The sequence below is a fragment of the Cimex lectularius genome, unplaced genomic scaffold (assembly GCF_000648675.2).
Source record: "Cimex lectularius strain Harlan isolate CLEC.00 unplaced genomic scaffold, Clec_2.1 scaffold78, whole genome shotgun sequence".
NCBI classification, from domain to species: Eukaryota; Metazoa; Arthropoda; class Insecta; order Hemiptera; family Cimicidae; genus Cimex; species Cimex lectularius.
In genome coordinates this window covers 310,866-332,923 of record NW_019392658.1, presented here as the reverse complement: position 1 = coordinate 332,923, position 22,058 = coordinate 310,866, and the positions used below count along the sequence as shown (strand labels likewise).

At 36.2% G+C, this 22,058-nt stretch overlaps 1 protein-coding gene across 1 annotated transcript in view; it reads left to right on the top strand.

Annotated features, from left to right (window-relative positions):
- LOC106663286 overlaps window positions 1–18,567 on the top strand; it is a 21,231-nt gene extending 2,664 nt beyond the window's left edge. The window contains exons 2-6 of the mRNA XM_014387994.2: window positions 12,765–12,850; window positions 15,008–15,183; window positions 15,257–15,393; window positions 17,329–17,505; window positions 17,575–18,567. Coding sequence (XP_014243480.1) covers window positions 12,797–12,850; window positions 15,008–15,183; window positions 15,257–15,393; window positions 17,329–17,505; window positions 17,575–17,696 — 666 coding nt within the window. The 5' untranslated portion in view covers window positions 12,765–12,796 and the 3' untranslated portion in view covers window positions 17,697–18,567. The remainder of the gene's footprint in view (window positions 1–12,764; window positions 12,851–15,007; window positions 15,184–15,256; window positions 15,394–17,328; window positions 17,506–17,574) is intronic.
- Window positions 18,568–22,058: the final 3,491 nt, after the last annotated feature.

Genomic DNA, 22,058 nt, shown 5'->3' with positions numbered 1-22,058 from the left:
ATTGGGGGTGTTTTTTTGACATAGCCCGGCTGAATTTCTCTTGAACCAATGACGCTATAAATAAATACGTGTTTAATTTTTTTAGTCTAGTTTCAAATTTTTACCTTTTTGGAGAAAAATTATACAGGGTACCTCAGGCCCAGTTCAACATCAAAATTTCAAATATGACCCTATACATCCTGATATATCATTTTAAGGCATTTTTTTACGCTGAAAACATACAACAATCGGATTTTGAATTGGTCAAAAAATGATAAAGTTATGACAAAAAGTTTGAAGAAACGAAAATTAACATTAATTGCCTTTATTGTTTGCCTTCTTTCATTGTTTGTCAAACTCGCGTTATGAGAGTAAATATAAATTCCTGGAAGTAAATACATTTTACAGGAATACCTATTCGTTACATTTAGTATTCCCTTCACAATGAACCGAAGAGCACATTTTTCCGATCAACAGCGAGTTGATATGCACGACCGCTTTATTGATAGTGGTGTTACTGCGCGTCGTACTCCCAGAAATTTCCGGATCGCCTCAGATTAAACCACCATATTGTTCGTGTAGCTCGCAATATGAGGAGATGCGGATCAGTCGTTGTTCCATCACCAAGAAGCTGAATATTTTACTGTATGTTCGCGAAAATCCGCATTCCTGCGTCCGAAATGTTGGAAGGGATTTAGCTTTTTCAAAAACTAAAATAAAATAATGCGCCTTCATAGCCTACTAATAAGATTTCCCATCTTATCAAAAATAGTTCTTGAACTATAACATAATGCCGAGGAATATCGAGTATTCTGGGAGTAGTAAATGTGACCAGGCATCTCTTTGTATTCAGTGTAGATGGAAAATATATTTGTATAGAATATATAGATATATAGATAAATAAATAGATATATCTGGTGATAGAAAAAATATATATATATATTAGACGCTACCACAAAAACAAAAAATTTTAAAATTTTTCGTCTATTTTCAAATTTTTACGTTTTTGGAGAAAAATTATGCAGGGTACGTCAGGCTTAGTTCAATTTCAAAATTTCAAATACGACCCTATATATCCTTACACATTATTTTAAAGGATTTTTACCCTGAAAACAATGGTGCAATCGAATTTTAAATTGGTAAAAAAATGATAAAGCTATGGTCGAAAAACTGTCATTTGGTTTGCTATTTATTAAACACATTTCATGTTCGAACTGCCTGCCATGCGTAAAGATGCAAGATTTGCTCTTTTTAACTACTCTTCACCGGTGCTCGGAGAGATACAGTCGGCGGAAATGGATTGGCAAGCATTTTCTATCCTTTGCCACAGTGATTCATCTGAGGTTACTTGGTTAAGAATGACGTAGACACTGTTTTTTAAATGGCCCCCCACAGAAAACAGTCAGGTGGAGTTAAATAGGATAACCGAGGAGGCCAACAGATCGAGCCATAGGTCCTATCCACCTATCCCGGAAGTGACGATTCAAATAACGTCTCACCTGCAAAGAATTTTGTTCGGGGTATCCATCAAACTGGAGAATCATTCTTTGTCGTTGTTGCAAGGGAACATTGTCTAATAGCGACGATAAACCTCCCTCAAAAAATTTAGGAACTGAGCACTATTTAAATTATTTTCGTAGAAATAAGGCCCAATTACGTTATGTCCGAGAAATTCACACTAAACGTTGATACTATGTACCACCTGATGATGACAAGAGTACAAAATTCTCGTATTTTCCTCTGCCCATGTTCGAAAATTCCAACGGTTTAGTATGCTATAAGAGGTGAACTTGGATTCATCAGTCCATAGGATGTATGGAAAAACGTTTTCTTCAGCCTCCCAAATCGACATTTGTGCAAGGAATGTGAGACGCCTGCCATAATCAGAGTCCTGAAGTCCCTGGACAAGATGAGAGCGAAAAATTGTAAGTCCGGAGTAGAGATGTACAGAACCATCTGCATATAGTCTGTACTAACAGAAGTATTTGAAGTATTGGTACTTATTTCCTTCTTCAGTTTGATAGTTTCGTAATCCAGGAGAACAGGTTTTCCTAGGGGGTCGTCCGGTACAATCAGCCTACTACTGTTCCAAAGCTAATATATGAAATAACGTTTGAGGTACGGTGTTAAGTGATATAAAGACTTATCCTTCGCATTTGATTTCTAAATTGGTATTTTTTTTGGGGGGGGGGAGTTTTAGGGCTGGCAAACTACCTTGCCTTTCGCCAGGCATAAAGACGGGAACACATTTACCCGATGCTACGCCATGCGAGGCTACCAGATGCTACCCGACGCAAATCCAAATTCCTATTTTCCATAAGGTTGCATTACCCCCGAGCACATCTGCCGATTCTATATACTATTGCCCGATACGCTAATCAACTCTACGCTCTGCGATCCCCACTGTCCAGATTTTCGTCGGGTAGCATGGGTGCGTCGCATAGCGTCGCATCGGGTAAGTGTGTTCCCGGCTTAATTTATCTTTTCTTTTACTCTCTTTCTCGCGTTATAGTGGTACTAATTTTTTTTAATTAGTCCAACGGGACACTTTTTTAAGTTAAAATTCTTTTGTAAACCAATTGGCGTGAATTCTACGATGTTAGGTATAATAGATCCATTTACAGAACGAAAACATTGGAGTAGGATAGAACAGAGGTGAAATAAATTTGAGTCATTTGGTATGCCAAATACGTAGGGTACATTTAGTTTTAACAGCTAAAATAGTGTAATTAGTTTGACATGGCTCCAGATCTGAAGTCACCTTCTAACCAATCATGTTGTTTATACACTAGAATATAATGAATACATATTATTAAAATATTATTGAATTGAATAATTCAGTACACTAATTACTATGGCTGTGAAATATATGCATTGCATATTTTTCATGGTTAACTAAAACATCCGAAAAAAGAGTTATGAGCTTCCGTTCATCCGTTTCCACATAATGAACGAGTTTGTGTTTGCCTATTTGTTGCTCCACCGCTGTCCGCGAACTTTCGGACGCTTTTGCTTCTCTTGAAATAAATGGAGAAAGGAATAGTGTTTCATGGAAATATTACGACCTCAGTTCTCTTCTTTTCCTACCATCATACTTCTCAGCTTTGCCCAGTCTCTAATGCGTTTTCCATCGTGAAATATTATTTAAATGTTGTGAACTGACTACTCCTAAAATGCCGAAATTCACCGCAAAGACGAAAGATCTTGTTCAAAAGTATGTGCGTGAGTTTTCCAGTGAGACTTTTAAGGGCGAGGCAGACGTTTTATTATGTGTTTGTTGTGATAAACCTGTATCAACAGCTACACGTTTTTTTTGTAACACAGCACATAAAGACAGGAAAACACAAATAAAACAAAGGTAGGAAGTGTAAGTTTCAACACACCTTTGTAGGTCAAGCTGCCCCAAGTGCTGGGTCTGAAAAGTCCGGTTTCGATACGGATTTATGTCGTGCTTTAGTTAGAGCTGACATACCCATCCATAAACTAACCCACCCTGAATTCAAGGTTTTTTTTTGAGAAATACACAGGAAATTCCCCACGGAAGTACCCTCAGGAAATCTCACCTCGATCTTATATACAATACACTCCATAAAATCAAAGACTTCATCGAAAATGGATCGATCTGAGTATCGATGGATGAAACGGAGGATTTTTTAAATTTAAATTTTTTTAAAATGCGTTTTTCTGTTTTAATATTAGCCATGTGATGTTCCTCTTTGCCATTGTTTCTTTTTTCAATACAATTATGTGCTTTAATTTGAGGTTTCCTTATTATTTCTCATGGTAGTTTTCGTATATTTTCAGTTTTAAATTGCATTTTTTACCAAATATATTTACATATATATGCATAATGTACTAAGTACTAATTAACAAATAATCTAGTGTAAACCGCTGAATGATCGTCATAACCCGACTTAGAATTGGCCATACGCGGTTAACGCAAGGAAAATTTTGAGCCAAAGGAAAAGAAAGGTGTCAATGTGTACCACTTAATCGAAGAGTGTCATTCTTTGGCTCTATATAGAGAGCAAGTAAGCCACCCGATATGATCACTATGAACGAGTACGGCAGCGACCCTGTTCCAATTTTTGGAAAAAAAGTATTTTTCTTGGAATCTGTCTTGTAAATACTTCAAAGGTTTGGTTATAGATTCGTTTTGTTTTCATTGTTTCGAATGTATAAGCGTGAATGTAGTAGAAGAGCGTTCATGGCAGAATATCGATGAGTCATAGACCCCTTAATTAAACTAGTTAGAGTATGTGCATTTGTTGAAAGGGTGGTGGAGTGTCTATTAATTTATTTATCGTATATGAATTTATAAGTTTAAACATTGCGTTAAAACGTAGCTCGAAAAGCTCGCTAATTGCCAATTAAAGGTATTGTTCAGTGAATAATTAAATTACAATTTGACTTAAAGGTTTGAACACCACTCAGGCTTACATTACATTCTGTGCCGGCGCCTTCTTTAAAGCTTAACTAAACTCCAGTAGGTGTTCATTGGCTGGCAAATGAGCTAATTTAACAGAAGGCCTTTCACCACTATTCATCCCTCGTAATAACTGGTGTACGCTTTGAGTCTATTGTGCAATTAATCAAAAAAACGTTTACAACCAATTTGGTATATATATGGTAGTTTTCATGGAATAACATTTTTGTCAAGATCAAAAATAATTTAAAATCTTTATGTTCGTGTTTGGAATTAATTAACATTTCCGTTCGTATTTCAGTCCGCTTTGTCTTATTAGTCGTGCTGTCCAATAAAATAATCGTCTATTTTTAAGCGTGCTTAAACTGTATAATTCCAAGAGCTTTTCCTCTTATTAATGTTTACCGGCTGAATATTTCTGAACCGGGTGACATCCGGGTGATACAGCCGTCCTGATGTACGGAGAGGAAAGGGACAATATCGTCGGTATCGATCCGTTGAAAAGTCTTTTCATCAAGTGATTTCTGCCGGACCAATAATTGTGTTTTGGCGACAAGAATAGCGGCGTGATTGATTTCATGTCCGACTAGTGGTTCGCGGTGGAAGGGAAAAAAATGATATGACAGCTGTCTTCCTTCCTCCTCTACTTTGTACCGATTGAAAATGGAAATTAATCACTTTCTTCTTGATAAGTGCACTTGGGATTCGCCAAAAAGGAACACAATTAAATGAAAGATCGCGTATTGCGCTGTTCCATCACTGCTATATCCAAGCTTGTTTCCGACTGGCTCAATAATTGTTTAATCAATTCTGTCCAGAATAAAAAAAACGAAACATTCTAGCTACCACGTACCACCCCGACAAAAACAGCTCATGGAACTTTTCTTTTAAAAATATCAAATTATATATTTCCATGTAATTTTTCACCGGCACTTTATAGATTGACATGACATCAAGACCTCAAGATATTTTCCAACGACCACATTCACATTTAAACTTGAAAGTAGAAAATTATATTTATCCGAGATGTTTTGTCTGTGCTGTCTACTCCCTGCTAGTGGGCACATTCACTGTGACAAACTCCCTCCAAAAAAGTGAAACTTCAAAAAGTATAAATTATATCCTTTCCAGTTCTTTTTACCGGTACCTTCTAGATCGTAATGCCCTCATCTCAGGACATTTTATAGCGGCCATATTCAAAGCCGCAGCGCGTGAAATTTTTAAAAGTAACAAATTATGTCTTTCCCAGACGTTTTTCAACGGTACCTGATCGATCGACATCCTAACTATACCTCAAGACATTTTCTAGCGGCAACATTACCAGTTACAACCACTAAGACATTTCGTGAAACTTTTAAAAGTAACAAAGTATGTCTTTCCAAGATGTTTTTCACCAGTGCCAACTACATCAGTTTGCACTCTAGATCCCAGGACAATTCTACCTGACACATTCACTGCCAAAAACTCCGACGAATCTCCCCTCCAAAAAAGTGAAACTTAAAAGTATAAATTATATCCTTTCCACTTCTTTTTACCGGTACCTTCTAGATCGTTATGCCATCTAGATCTCAGGACATTTTATAGAGGCCATATTCAAAGCCGCAGCGCGTGAAACTTTTAAAAGTAACAAATTATGTCTTTCCCAGACGTTTTTCACCAGTCCCATCTACATCAATTTGCAATCTAGATCCCAGGACATTCTAGCTGACACATTCACTGCCACAATCCCCCCTCCAAAAAAGTGAAACTTAAAAGTTGAAATTATATCCTTTCCAGTTCTTTTTACCGGAACCTTCTAAGTCGTTATGCCATCTAGATCTCAGGACATTTTATATATTCAAAACCGCAGCTCCTGAAACTTTTAAAAGTAACAAATTATGTCATTCCCAGACGTTTTCTAGGGGCCACATTACCAACTACATCCACTAAGACGATAATGAAAATCATATTCTTCTCAGTGGATTTTTGCTTGTAAGTTGTAATTGAAATTACAATTAATGTACAGCCTTGGAATTAATATGTAAGTCAACATTATAAAGGATGTGCAGGCGGAACGCAAGAATGGATCCTTGAGGAAAGCCGGTCTAATGTCCGATTATACGTTGCCGCACTCTTAAGCTACGGTCAATTCTATGATAAGGCAATACGGAAAAGGCCGAAAGCCCAGCTATTCGTGTGGTCCAGTTGTCACGTACAGCCCCGGATTAGTCGGCCGGTCCCCTCAGAGGATAAACAATTCAGCAGAGTGCGCGTCCCACTCTGGGAATTAAATCTTACAATCCAGAAAATAGGATTTCTGGATTTGATTCACCAGTTCCGTATAGGGCAGAGGTCAAACCAGCCGGGGAACCTAATTTCTGAATTAGACGGGACACAGAAAATCCGGCACCCCCTCATATCTTGTCATGCTCCCTGTTTCGCAAAAGTTTTCTGTCTCCTAAACTTTATTTCTTCTCTAATCCCTTTAGTAGGTTCAATTAGAAGGGGAAGGTTAGTTGATAGAGAAATCGGAGTTTGTAGTTATATAAGTTTATTCAGGACTTTAGAGGCCTGAGAAACAACCAGTGTCCTAATTTAGACCTCAGAGAGTCTCTACCATGTTAATTTACGTTGACACCCAATTCCTCGCTTTATTAGGTAAAATACTTTCAAACTTCGTTATAATTCTTAAGTGCATTAGCCTGGATACGAATCATCTCTGGCCGACAAAAGATTTAAGTTATGACACCATACGGAAATGTTCTTACGATCAAATTTTCGAAGCTTATCATTTATAACTCGACCATGACTTCCCTAAAATGTCCAATCATATTCTAATCTACAGATTTTTCACTTTCGGAAGAAGTGTCAAAAGGTGTGATACGTCCAAACATAATCTTCTCGTTTATGCAATTATTTCGAACAAATAAAGACAAAACACGTTCTAAAAATTATATTGAGGAGTAGTAAATATATACCTCGTATGATAAAAGTAAATAAATTGCGTATTGCTGTTATTGTCGTTATCGGCGATTTTGCGTGGCAAAATAGGGCCGGAGCTGATCTCTGCTGTGTAGTTCACACGGTGGTACTTTGCATGCAAAACACTTCAAACGCTCTCGGTGAATGTCGAACTCGCATAATATGCAAATAACTCTCATCCCGATCCGTTTATTTCCGTGCAAGAGAAGAAGATTCAATACAAAACCAAAGTGAAAGACGAAAAACTATTTTTTCACTAAATAAAGTCTGAGCCGCGACAATCGACAAAGCCAAATATTGTTGATTTTTTCTGTTGAATTTTTTTTCGGCTTTGGGATGATTTGGAGAGGGTTTAATTTAACAATTGAATTGCAACAAGCCAGGGTTCTATTATCCTCCTCCACCAGAATACGGCCAATCACTCCGCCCTGTCCCTTTTCCAATTACCCCCTTTCACCCTTCACTTCCCCGCTCATCTACACCAAACACCACAACCAATTTTCCCTTTTCCCACATCTACTCTTTTTCCAACTACCATCCGTCACCGTCCTCTCTACACATCCTTCATACCGGCAAAACTCTTTTCTCCTTTCGTCTTAAAGTAATGTTCCTAATAAACGGCAAGATACAACTCCATTTCGAGGATCAAAAGGAATTTCGACTCTAAAAGGAGAATAACTTCTGAAAATAATCAAAGCAATATAATACAATACAACAATGTCAAATATGTTAAATAAAATATTCGCGATGAAATCCATGATGATTGAACATTCAATAAATAATATTACTAATAATATTTATCTTAGGATAGATAAATAACATTTTATTGTGAGCATCATTTTTAACAAACATTATTCGGAGATCGTGAGATGCAGTCTGGTGTGACGTAAGCTTTAGAAAAATATTTTCTTTATCGTGCCACCGTTTCGATCATTATTGAGATCTTCTTCAAGGCCTGGGATTTATAAACATAGCTTAAATTTTACAAATACATGTAGGGTGTGAAAAAAAGCCCTGAAGATGATCTCAATAAAGATCGAAACGTTGGCACGATAAAGAAAATGTTTTTCTATACCTACGTCACACCAGATCGCATCTCACGATCTCCAAATAATCATTAATCAACGGTCACTAAACAGCACACATTTTCAACACACAATTTTTTTCAACAAAATTACATTTATGTGCAAAGATAAATTTAAAATAGAGTAAAAGTTATCAAAGTTTAACAATAATCAAAAAATTTCTAAAGACCTAATATTTTTCAAGTAATCTAGATCATAATTTTTTCATGAAACTAATAATGAAATGTCGTTTTAAAACTCTATTCCCGCCTAAATATAAATTTTTGTTTGAATTTAAATGTAGCATTTTTTTTTCTACGAGGGTTCGCAACAGCAGAGGTTATATAAACCCTCGGGGTGCCGGCGTTTTTGAAAAAATAAAAAAAAACATTTGTAAGTATGTCGGGTTCGAATGCAGGGCCGCTGGATTCGAACCCATGCCTTACAGTGATGAGCGGCCACCGACGCCCACCTCACTGTCAGATTCGTTATTCTAGCATTACAGAACCCTTAGATAACGGCTTTCGCGGAAATCGGTGTAAATTAATTTTTTGACCTGATAATTAATTTCTACGACCTTCTGCGTGACTGACATTCCTAGCGTAATGCGCTAACATAATTTTTCTCAAAAGCTAGTGAACCAATTTTTATGGTTTGTTTGTAATTCTTTTTAAAGAAATTGTCAAGTGCATTTTATAACTGTATCAAATATTAAAATCGGACTATTATTTAAAAAAAAAACAAGGTAAATTTCTGACAAATAATTTTGCTCTTTTGTGTATTTTCTTATAGAAATATTTTATATATTTTAATGGTATATACTTCGTTAACAAGGTACGTTTCTCTTCTTTCAAATGGTCTCTTTTATGTTAAAATCCTTTTAGCCTTTTTTGATTTCCAGCCGTTACAATTCAACTTGAAAAGAATTTGGTTTTTAGAATTTTTCTGCTTATTGACAAACTCTAATAGCTTTTACTATATTTTTATTGCAATTTTGTTATTTTTATTCTTGTTAAATGATACATTAACATAGTTCATTTGAGCAAGTAGAAAGGCGAAATAAAAATATTAAAAAACGGAAAATTTTAACTTAAAAAAATGTTGGTGAAATCAAAACTTATTCACAAGAAGTGGCGTATAAGTGTTCGATATTTTGGAGTGTAAAATCATCAAAACAAGTTTGGCTCAAATTTGTGATTCACCAACCTGGTTGTCCCTTTGTCAGACTTAAGTATTTATAAGTCAGTTCATAGAACAATAGCACAAGATCTCACGGCTTATTATTATTATGTTCTTTTTTCTTAGCTACCGGCTAGGCGAAAATAAGGAATTTTTTACAAACTTTGTGGAATAACTTTGTTATTTAGTAACACTTTCAATCGTGGCATTGATTTCAGCAAAAATCTTTTAAAATGATGTGTTGGAAGGTAAGCGGCCCAAATTTGAAATTTTTATGTTGTACCGATCCTGAGGTTCTCTTTTAATTTTTCAAACAGTTAACAATTTTCAACTAAACTGAAAATATTATAAATACGTGTTTTTAATTTTTTTTATAACATTTTCTGTACAAGAGAAATTCAGCAGCAATTTCAGCATATATAGCCTATGTGAATTGCTTTTCACCATCAACAACCTACCCATTTCCAACTGCTCCACCGTAAAAAACTTCGGTGTTACCTTCACACATTTCCTAAATTTCCCCAATACAAAAGTATTGTATCCCTCATTCAATTCAGCCTGTCCTCCTCTACCTTTCGCCACTCTTCAACTCCTTGTCTCTTCCCGAATTTTGACCCTCTACGACTACAACTGCGTCGTTTATGGTGGACTATCGGAGGAACAAAAGAAGCGTCCGAAAAGATTGATGAATTGTTGTGTCAGATTTATTTCCGTCCGGAGTCTCAAAACTGTATTCAGACCTATCCTGGATCTATCCCTCCTACAGTAGGAAGTATTTCCTAAGCTCCTTCCTTTACCAGTTCATGTACTCATCGACCTTACTATTTTCAAGCTACCTCAATTCAAATCTTTCATCCACTTTCTTAACACCCGCTCATTTCCCAATGACCTATATCTTCCTCTTCATAAAACCTTCACATTTGAGAGGACCTTCCTAGCTCGTGCCACAAATCTCAGGGATTTTCTTCCTTTGCTAATCCGCAAAACCCTTACCTCTTTTAAAATCCCTCAAATCAGGGACAACAAAGCCCCACAATGTTAATTGGTTTTATACCCTCAAAATTCTTCGGTAAGATAAGATCTTTTTCTTTTGGTTTTATAATTGCTTGTGAAATATAAATATACTGATCTAGTGAACAATAAACAACAATCACGGTTAGGTTAGTCAGTATTCTTCAGAAAGTTTTTCTCTCATAATTGTACCTAGTCCAATTTAACAAGTAAATAATCCGTCCAATATTACAATTTAGTTAAATGAATGTTGAACTAATAGAGAAAACGATATCAATTAAAAGTAACTCATTTTTTTATTTTTTAACGACTTAATATAACAGCTCAAAGGTCTGCAAGCGACGCGTGCCATGATAATGATAATATCGATTTAAAATAATTGTTCACGCAAACGGATTAAAACTTCACGGACTTTCATATCCAATGTGTCATTTAAAATTAACAAAATTGTACGTAACTTAACCGAAATTAAGTTTATAATATTGAAAAGGTAGGATATGAACATGTAGATTGATTCGTCTTCGAAGTAAGTCGCAGGTGGCCACAACAGCGTTTTCTTTTCTGCCGGTTTGTATTGCATTCTCGTTGCAGCGTGAAGTTTTTCTCAATTTAGTTTATTTTTAGCTTTAGTTTTAGCCCAGTTAACCCCCCCCCCAAAAAAAAAAATGGTAAAAAGAACGATAAAGCTTTACTTTTTCCTGAGATCTCCCTTCACTGTTAATTATTACTCTACGTGTAGACTTATTTGTTCGTTTAAACTTGCTCGCTTCGGACATTTTTCTATTTTATTTTAACCATTATATTTAGTGGTTTATTGACCAATTTACTTCTATCCATTAATTAATCTTTTTATGGAAGATTTTGGTTGGAATGAAAAAGTTTGTGTCACGAGCGAGATTCGAACCCACGCCTTCGGCTAAATACGCCGCTGCTCTAACCACTTGAGCTATCGTGACTTCGATCCACTGGGACACCGACTCCCCATCTCAACCTACAAACCTTTCGAATTTTCCCTCCTTTTTGCCATTTTTCGAAAATTCGAAAGGTTGTAGGTTGAGATGGGGAGTGGCGTCAGAGTGGATCGAAGTCACGATAGCTCAAGTGGTTAGAGCAGCGGCGCATTTAGCCGAAGATCGTGGGCTCGAATCCCGCTCGTGACACTGACTTTTTCATTTCCACCAAATCTTACATAACAAAATTAAAAATTAAGTAATTAAACTTATCCCGCCTAGTATGGCAGCGACGCTCTCTAAAAGAGATTTGCGATATAACTGAAAGATTAATAAAGGTAAAAGCAATTAATGCACCAAAATTAATCAATGCTGTGGCAATTTCCATATCAAACCAAATTGTCGTTAACGCTAATATGCCAACCAAAATGACATTAAAAGCAGGGGTTCGCCATATCGGACGAACATAACCAAAAAAACGCTCAGGAAAACACCACCCATAACATACATGAAACGAGAAACTCCAGTATGAGCTTTATTTTAGTTTAAATTTCAATTCCGGCTGACGCGGAAATAGCCGAGTGTGAAGACAGCCCATGGATTTACTCTTCTCCAGAGTGAAGTGTAAAAGGGAGGACAAAAATGGGACGAGAGGCTAATCCGTTCGTGAAGTTCTTAACAAAAATAGATATTTAATACAAAAAATTAATTGCAAAGCAATCGTAACATTGCATTTATCAAGATGAGAGTTAGAGAATTTCACGGAAAGGAAATTAGGAATATAAATGGTTCGCATATTTGAAATAGTCTGATCGAGCCGGGAGGGTGAGAAACTCACGCTTCCTTACATTCCGAATGTCGTACCAGTTATCTTATGGACGTTTATACAAAGAGACCTTGTTCGATACTGTGGAAACCGCTATTGTCTGCGCCTCTTTATAACTGGTGCCAAAACGGATGAAAGGAACACCGTTGGTACTCAAAGTGTAACGGTGACCCAGCAACGATAAACGGCGTCGTAGTTATAATATAAAAACGACTAGATTCAAAAATATTATGTAATATAAATTCAACATTAGGATAAATTATATTATATTCTAAGTTAAAAGATGTATAAATTGTTTTTACAAAAGATGTAAAAATTAATCTGTGAACTTTTATACTTGAAATAAAATGATATTTCTATGTTTGCAGGTTTCGAAAAATGGCAATACTGTGACAAAAAAATGGCATCATCACTTAATCTACACTTAGATGAAGCTCATCTTAAAGGCAATCCTGTGAGTACATTTTCACTAGCAGTAAGAAGCGTGTAATTATGGAAATTTAATTGTTATTGAATTACTTTAAAAAATAATGTGTGGTGTTTGGTGTCTATTAGTTAATAATTATTTGGAGATTGTGAGATGCGATCTGGTGTGAGGTAGATTTTAGAAAAACATTTTCTTTATCGTGCCAACGTTTCGATCTTCAGGGCTCAGAGTGTTTGTTTTCTGTGTAGATGTGTCATTACTGTGTGTCGTGTTGAGAGTGCCGAAACATTTTGAGTTCTGAAGATGATGTCAATAAAGATCGAAACGTTGGCACGATAAAGAAAATGTTTTTTTAAAACCTACGTCACACCAGGCCGTATCTCACGATCTCCAAATAATAATTCAAATGATGAAAGATATCTTCTTTAATGAAATATTATGGTAAGTTGTCCTCTTACCATAGGCGGTTTCTCTGTCACTACGAGGAACGATATGTTTCTGAAGTTGAATAACAAGCAGATTTGCGAAGGATGAATTACGGTAATACCTGCACTTATTGATGGTATATTTAACAAGGGCACTTGGTTATCGCTATCACTAGAAATCACACGGTTGGAATGTCTTGGACGAACGCGGAATGACGTCTAAAACAAAGTAAATATGGAGCTCAGCTAAAAATGACGATATTTTAAAGTTGAACAGACTTGGAACTCTATGCATGACACTGGACCTCAGAAGGTCTGGCTTTGTGTTCTCTTCGGTTGTTTGAAAAGAGCAGTGATCCGCTTTCAAAACAGCATCCGCCAAAATTAGGAATCTCCAACGCTGCGAAACTAACAGTGCGCAGAGTAGCGAACGATCATCCAAATATAAGCAACATAGAAAAAGAAAATATACTAGTAGGTATATACATAAATATCAAAAAAGGGAGAATAAGGTAACAGTAATATGACGTTTTTGAGGAAAGATAGACCTTAGAACAGATTGAAGATGAGAATACCTTAATACCGAGGATGAAATCTCAGGTGGTAACTTGGCCAACAGATCGAATTCGATCTGGATGTTAGCAAGTACGGACGTGGTGCCATAGTACAGAGAGACCAATTGGGCGACGATGAACATTTTGTCAGGAACAAATAATGTGCAGTACGGACCGCCAACCGTATGGATGTCCCTCAACATCAGAATGTCTGGCTTTCTGTTCTCTTCGCTCGTTCTCCTCCGTTGTTTGAAAAGAGCCGTGATCCGCTTCTTCAAAACAGGATCCGCCAAAATTAGGGATCTCCAACGCTGCGAAACTAACAGTGCGCAGAGTAGCGAACGATCGTCCAAATATCTGAAACATAGAAAAATAAACAATTTTTAGTAGGTATATGCGTAATATCAAAACAGGAGCAATAAAAGGTAATAAATAGTAGTAGGAAGGGTTGGTGGAAAGTTGAACCTTAGGACAGGAGACTTACCTTAAGACCGAGGACGAAATCTCAGGCGGTAACTTGCCTATCAGATCGAATTCGACCTGGATGTTAGCAAGTACGGACGTGGTGCCATAGTACAGAGAGACCAATTGGGCGACGGTGAACATTTTGTCAGGAACAAGTTGTCCACAAGTGTCCGATGGTGGAATGAATTCTTGTCACTTTCGCTACGTTTACAAAGGGCGATCGGTCCCATAAGCCATGGCCATTGTCACTCGGTTGGACCAGTGAGCGGTGGCCTTGACTATCGGCGACTTTCACTTTTAGCTTCTCTCCAACCCTTGGCAATGGCCTTGTCTTGGATGAACGTTGGATGCTAACTGGATGTTAGCAAATGTGGTTTTGTTCTGCGAGTCGGTGAACCGGCACTGGGTCTGTCTCCACTAGCGGGATTTGAGCTACGCGTTTTATCATTGGGCCATCTTCAGTGAGGAACTCTAATCTAACCGGGCGCTGATTTCCTGTTTCTATTTTCCATAAAATTTACCAACAAATTGATATTTTTTATAACAATGCATTTTCATTCTTTTATTTTTTACCATTAGACTCATAAGAATGTCTTGCACTGTTCTTTTTTTATTGAGATTAAGCTACAAATTTTTCTGTTATAATTTATATATGTAAGAAATATGATTATGTTTCATATATTCCTTTTTGTAGAATTTCGTTTAGATATCAACTTATTTACCTTGCTTGTTAATTTTAGGCGTTGCAACTCATCTTTGAGATTAATAGCCAACTGGCTCTATTCAGGGATTTGCTTATACACATTGGTACCTCCAGAGATTCGCCAGAGTTAAGAGAAAAGATCCGCAAATTGAGGAGGATGTGTGTGGACGCTTGTAAACACACGGCTCAAAATCTTCTCCCCCAAATCCGAAGGTACACACCTTACAAGTTTCGTTTTATTTAAATAATTATTATGTTTTTACGATTTCTATTTTTTATTTTATAGCGCAGTTGCTGATGGCATTCCAGCTGATCATCCGCACCTTATAATTGTATTTTACATGTGCCAACTTTTTCTAAGGGAGCTCGCCAAGTGTAGCCGACTTGTCCAGCTCATTCCAATGGATATGACAGGATATTTTGGTAGATTTTTTTCCGAATTAGTCCTAATTTAATATCATTTGTTGTGTACTCTTATATTTAGATAGATCATAGTTTTGTAATTTGAGTTCATTTAAAAAAAACGGGAGTACAGGGGGCAATCGAAGCAGGCTTAACAGTTAACACAGTTCAGTTGTACATTTGTAAACTCGAGACGCCTTACCGGCTTCACTTACTTGACTTACCGTTTTTGCTGAAACTATTTTTAGTGATTTTACGTTCAAAAATATTAGACAGGTGTCCGACCACTCGTGCCAATGGTCCTCAGGAGCCGAAAAAAGTACTATTTTATGTAATTTACCCGTATTAGTTTTAAATATGGGTTTCTGTTTTGTGCGCGTATTTTGAAGTTAAAATTTATCGATCGATTTTTTTTAGGTCGGACAAAATAATCACATCTAGGATAGTATTACATGATTAGGTAAATACACAAATGGATAAAATAACACATTCTTAAATGTTAATTTAGGTTTATTCATATTTTGCATATCAAAAATAGGTTGGGGGACCGCGGTAGCCGAGTGGTTAGCATGAGAGACTCTCACGCCGCGGTCGTGGGTTCGATTCCCACCGTCGCCTCTGGCCCTTTTTTCACAATAAACCCCCCCCCCCTCAATTTGAACACACATATAAGATTGTCACATGGCTAATATGCATAGTTCATAACGCAAAAAAAAAAAATAAAAAAATAATAGGTTTGGTTGTAAACATAAGACATTTTAAAAAGAAAATGTTTGTTACTCAATTTTTAAAAAAATTAAGTAAAGAAAAAATCAAAAACAAATAAAAATCTAAAAGAAATTTTTTTTGTCTCCTTTAAAACCGGGTATTTCCACCTCTGGCACGAATCAGGTCCGTTAAACACCTTTGCAGTCCTGATGAATTCTTTCCAATTCATCAAGAACAGCCGTTTTCAACTGGTTTAGATTGTTTGGACCTTGGTTTCGTCGTTGTACTTTTCGTTTAATTGGTGTACGATCGGGTTCAAATCTGAACTTCCAGTTGGCCACACCAAGCACTCAGTTCCAACATCATTCGGTAGTCATTCACAATACGTGCTCTATGGGGCCAGACATTATCCTGCATTAGCGAGAATCTCTCACCGATGTGTGGGGCAAGTGGCACTACATATTCTTAGATTATGTCTTGAAAGTACCTCTTTGAAAGTTAGAGATCTTCCTCGCTCAACAACTAATTCGGTGGGGGCGTCACACGAAATCCCACCTCAGAACATCAATCGCCCATCATGGAATGTCACCGGAGAAACCATACAGCATGGAGCGCACCATTCTCCTGAGTGTCTCCATATGAAATTACGCACATCTGAAGATTTGAAGCCAACTCTCATCACATCAATGAAAAGTACCTGTCCCCATTCCTCCAATGTCCAATTCTCAAGTTCCCGTACAAATTGAAACCTGGCCATTTTTTTAGTGTTTGGTAGATGGAGTACTCGATATTCCTCCGTCACCTGTTCACCACAATAAACTAATCTAATTTGGGGTCGATGGGGTACTTTAAAAGTTTTCCGCCGTAGACCCAAGTCACGCACGCAACATGAGGGGCGATGGAGATGCTACTTCACCATCAGCCCCTCCCCATTCACACCAATAAATACATTCACATCAACATACATTGATCGCACTCATTGTATTTGGTACACGGAGTAGTTCATATTCCTCCATCTACCTGTTCCCTACAATAAACTAATCTAAATTGAGGCCGATGGGGTATTTCGATATAGTTTCAGCCAGCTTCATCTCTGAGATATATCACCAATCCAGCTGCTTTTTTTAATTTTTTCTTTATTTTTACAAAAACATAAGAATATTTTTACATTAGTTAAAAATAAATAACAAGATTACATGATTTTATTACACCATAATATTCACCATGGCTATAATAACTCGCTTTCAGAAAATCGAGCAGGGCCGTCTAACTTGGGGAATGTAATCAGTCAGATATTACTTTGCAAGACAATAGCGCCCGACTTCAACCAGGAGGAGATTTGCAGCATTGCAAAGGACTCTCAGGAGCTGTCGAGACTTCTGAATGAAATGCAGGAATATCTTCCGACCCAAGACGTCAACTCGGGTTAATAACTGATAATATTTTCAATAGAAAAATTTCGAACGGAATTTTCAACCTTTCTTTTTTTTACAGAACGCCAGACTGCTTTGACAATTGAAGATGGAAGTACGAAATGGAACAAAAAGTGCAGACGAAACTCTCTTTATCGGAATTTTGGCACATTCTGCTGTATCCACAGACACAACTACCTTTGATAAGAACCATCAATTTTTTTAAAGCTATTATGTACATTTTGTCATATTCTCATTGCAAAAAATATCTTTCAAACCATCAAAACACTGTATGATTAATAGAATACAAATCAAATTATCTCTTAAAAGTGTTTTATAAAATATCTGTAAGTCTGTAAGGCATACTTATAAAATTTCTTAATGCACAATCGGTAAGGTATTGTGAGCACAGCAGAACACGATTTGTATACAATTAGATTGAGAGTGAAACTTACATCCCTGTTTAAAAGATGTAGAGAGAAAAACTTAATATAGTAAGGATGGTGGTCCAAAACCAAAAATATTTAACGAATCAAATCCTTAATACTCACTTGACCCCTTGGATTAATTGACAGAAAGGCATCAGAAATATTTAAAACAAATATTTTTAAATATTTGTAGTTTTCTTTTCAGTTTACAATTTCCACCACAATTTAAATTCCTTTTGTAATTAAAAATACTGACAATTTTGTGGATCACCTTTCATTTTTAGATTGAAATATAATAATAAGATTCTATCCGTTATAAATCTGTTTATTATAATATTAATGTACGTTAAACAACAAAATCATGTTTACCAATAGAAGTTATTAGTAAAACAGTAAAATTTAGGTAAGCTATGAATTAGGAAATTTATCCTAAAGAGAAATTATTTCTGTTTTCGATCTAAAGTAATTCATAAAATTATATCTAAAAGAAAAAAGTGATATTTTTATTATATTATTTTTAATTGTTAATATAAATCGGTTTTAAGCTGGGGATCGACTCGATCCCAGTATACGGGTCGTTAAATAAATCCGTAGGATTTTTTTAATGGAAAATTTCAGGTACTTGTAAGTAAATGTAATCAACAATACATGAACTATTTTATTTCAATCCTGTTGCCGTCTTCCGTGTAATTTGCTAATCCCATCTTCCCAGAACTTCTCGGGTTTTCCGCACTTCTCTAGTGTAGTAAAGTTTTTCCAAACAAGTGAAACGAAACTGGGATAAATAGCTGGAAATATTTATAATACAATGCATGTATTAAATGGAAACAGAAAAAAGCTGAGATTTTACCCAAAAAAATTTTTACTTTGTTTTCTTGTTTTTAAAAATTGTTTGATGAATTGTAATATAAACTTCTAATTTATCAATTGGATAATTTATTTTATTAGGGTGAACGGCGTGTAAGACAAACACTTCGGCAACACTCATAGGTCTTGCGGGTTTAGTATAGTGTTCCGTTTAAGGCCCCCCCTTTATAGTCGAATTTGTTCGGATTTTCAATGTTCTCTCTCTCTTTTTTTCTTATCTTTTTTAATGGAACCTTATTGGTCATTAAGCCTTAAGCCCGTAAGGTCCTCCTCTTACAAGCTCACTGGAAATTTTGTGATCTTAGAGTCCGGAGAGGTACTCCTCAATCCAGCCCATGACCGACCAGCACACGCCACAACCGAGCGCTGCCACACCGCCAGCATGGTGCGCCAATAGAGAAAACGAGAATTAAGGGGATATGAAATTACATTTGATCTATTAGTTAGAGGCATGTTAAGAAGTTAAAAATTTTGTTTATTGATGTTGAATTATTGCTATTGTTAGTATGGATTGGATGTCTTTGAGGATTTGGTGAAAGGTTCTGGCAGAGGCATATGAAGTCACCCAATTATGATGTGGGTCTTGGTTGAGATGAAAAAGCTATTGTCTTGCATACAGATCTAGATACCATACCCTTGACAATAATTCTTAATTAATTTAATACAGCCTGTTCTGACTGCTAAATATATACATGGAAAGAAACACTCACTTTGTTAACAGCTCCTCGTGGCCTCTTCATAACTCGCCGAGAATCGGTTCTTGATTAGAAAATATCACAAAAAGAGGGAAAATTCGAAAGGTTGCAGGTTCAGATGAGGAGTGGCGTCAGAGTGGAACGAAGTCACGATAGCTCAAGTGATTAGAGCAGCGGCGTATTGAGCCCGAAGGTGGTGGGTTCGAATCCCGCTCGTGACACTAGATATTACACCTCAACCAAGACCTAAAAGACCTATAAAGTATAATTTATTTAAATAAGTAATATGGTCAATTATGACTACTAAATACATGTATGAATTTGTATTATATTGCCTCAGATTAATCGCAGTCCGGCAATTAAATAATCTTCAATGTTGTATTCACTAATTTCGTGGTCCGCTTGACCAATTAATACATTACAATTAATTAAGGTTTTTAGTTGAGATAAAAAAGTCAATGGCACGAGCGGGATTCGAACCCACGATCTTCGGCTAGATACGCCGCTGCTCTACCACTTGAGCTATCGTGACCTCGATCCACTCGGACATCAACTTCCTATCTCAATCCCACCTTATGAGTTTTCCCTCCTTTTTGCCATTTTTCAAATGTCGTGTAATCGGATTGGATTCTCGACGACAAATGAAATGGCCACGGAGAGCTTTAGTGAAGTGTACTTCATTCTAATCATTAAATTTACTAATTTCGTGGTCCGCTTGACCAATTAATACATTACAATTAACTAAGGTTTTTAGTTGAGATGAAAAATGGCAAAAAGAAGGGAAAACTCATAAGGTGGGGTTGAGATAGGAAGTTGATGTCCGAGTGGATCGAGGTCACGCTAGCTCAAGTGGTAGAGCAGCGGCGTATATAGCCGAAGATCGTGGGTTCGAATCCCGCTCGTGCCATTAACTTTTTTTCATCTCAACTAAAAACCTTAATTAATTGCTTCAGTGTTGTGTTGACCTTCGTACGAGGCGGACGTGTGTGTATCTAGCTAGAGGATTTAACAAGTAATAACAAGAGGAGAAAACTGCAATTTTGGATTGATTTATCTATTCCGTAATTTTTAATTTAACCGATTATCGAAGAAAGAAAGAAGAAAAAAATTGTGTTTTCCTTTTTTGGAAATGGAGGAAGATAGTGGAGGAATGCCAACTGTCCCACCCGACATAGATACAGTTGAAAACAAAAATCAGGTTGATTTTGAAACACAACGTTCTAAAATGCAACAAGACGAAAAAATGGAATTTAATGTCAAAGGGCCCGGTCCATTTGAAGTCATTCTCGAAAGCAACAATATTGAAGGGAATGGACTTCGAGATTACATCCGATGCCAATCGGTAGAATTATCCATGGGGAATGCAAAGAAATCGGCAATAACGTAATATCGATTAAAAAAGTAGGAAAAACATAATTAAATTACAATTTAACAACGCTGTCTCGGCAAATAAATTTCTCGACGCCCAACTAATCAAAGAAAAAACTTTAACACATACATTCCGAGATATCTTTTGATAAGAAGGGGCATTATTAAAAAATTTTTGTGTAGATTTACCAGATTCAGAATTAAGATATGTTATTAACGATCCATATGATAAAGATTTAAATATAATCGGTTTAAAAAGGTTCAACAGAAAATGAAAAGAGGAAAGTAGTAAGGACTGATTGGCTCCCACCCGATCAGTTTTAATTACTGTTCGCAGTCAGTATTTGCCTAATTATACGATAATTCATTGTATGAATAATACAATTGATGACTTGAAAATATTGCTGTAATATTGACCTTTATATTCAGAGAGTAATCCAATGCAAAAAGTGGTTCAGATATGGCCACTTTGCAGACCAATGTAAAGGAGAGCTAAGGTGCGAAAAACAACAGATACACGATGCATATATTGTAATTTAAAGCACAAATCAAAAGGTTTTCAAAGTTGTCCACAATTATAACGAAATTGAACAACTGAGGGGAGAACAAAATATATCGTATAACGAGGCAAAACAAAATATATCAGGAAACACGTATGCAACGCAGTTAACTAAAACTGTGCCATGTCTAAAAAGCATTACCGAATTCCCTCACGATAGAAAAAATGGATATACCAGGCCGACAATACGTTTTCACAAGTTCGTACAAAAGGACCGCGAAAAAGAGAAGATTTCTATAGCCACCTAGGCAAGAAATATTCAAACAACATTTGATCCAAACAATTTACACTGAGAGGCAACACCAAAAAATGAAATTGGGGGATTAATTAAAAACAGCCCTCATATAATTCAAAGAAAAAATCAAAATAACATAGATAATGATACAAAAGATGCTATTGTTGAAACAATATACTCGATAGTTAGAAGCAACAAAATGAAATAAAAAATAAAAATACAAAATAAACAATAGTATGCGCTGAAAGAAGTAATCCGTGACAGGATTAACAATTTAATGCACAGGTCTTGAATACGTACATGAATGTACATATAAGTAAAGATGGGTCGATCGTATTTAAAACTTTACTGTTTATACAAATGAATACAATTATGTTTACGAAAATATTTTATAATTACGAAAATGGAATCGAT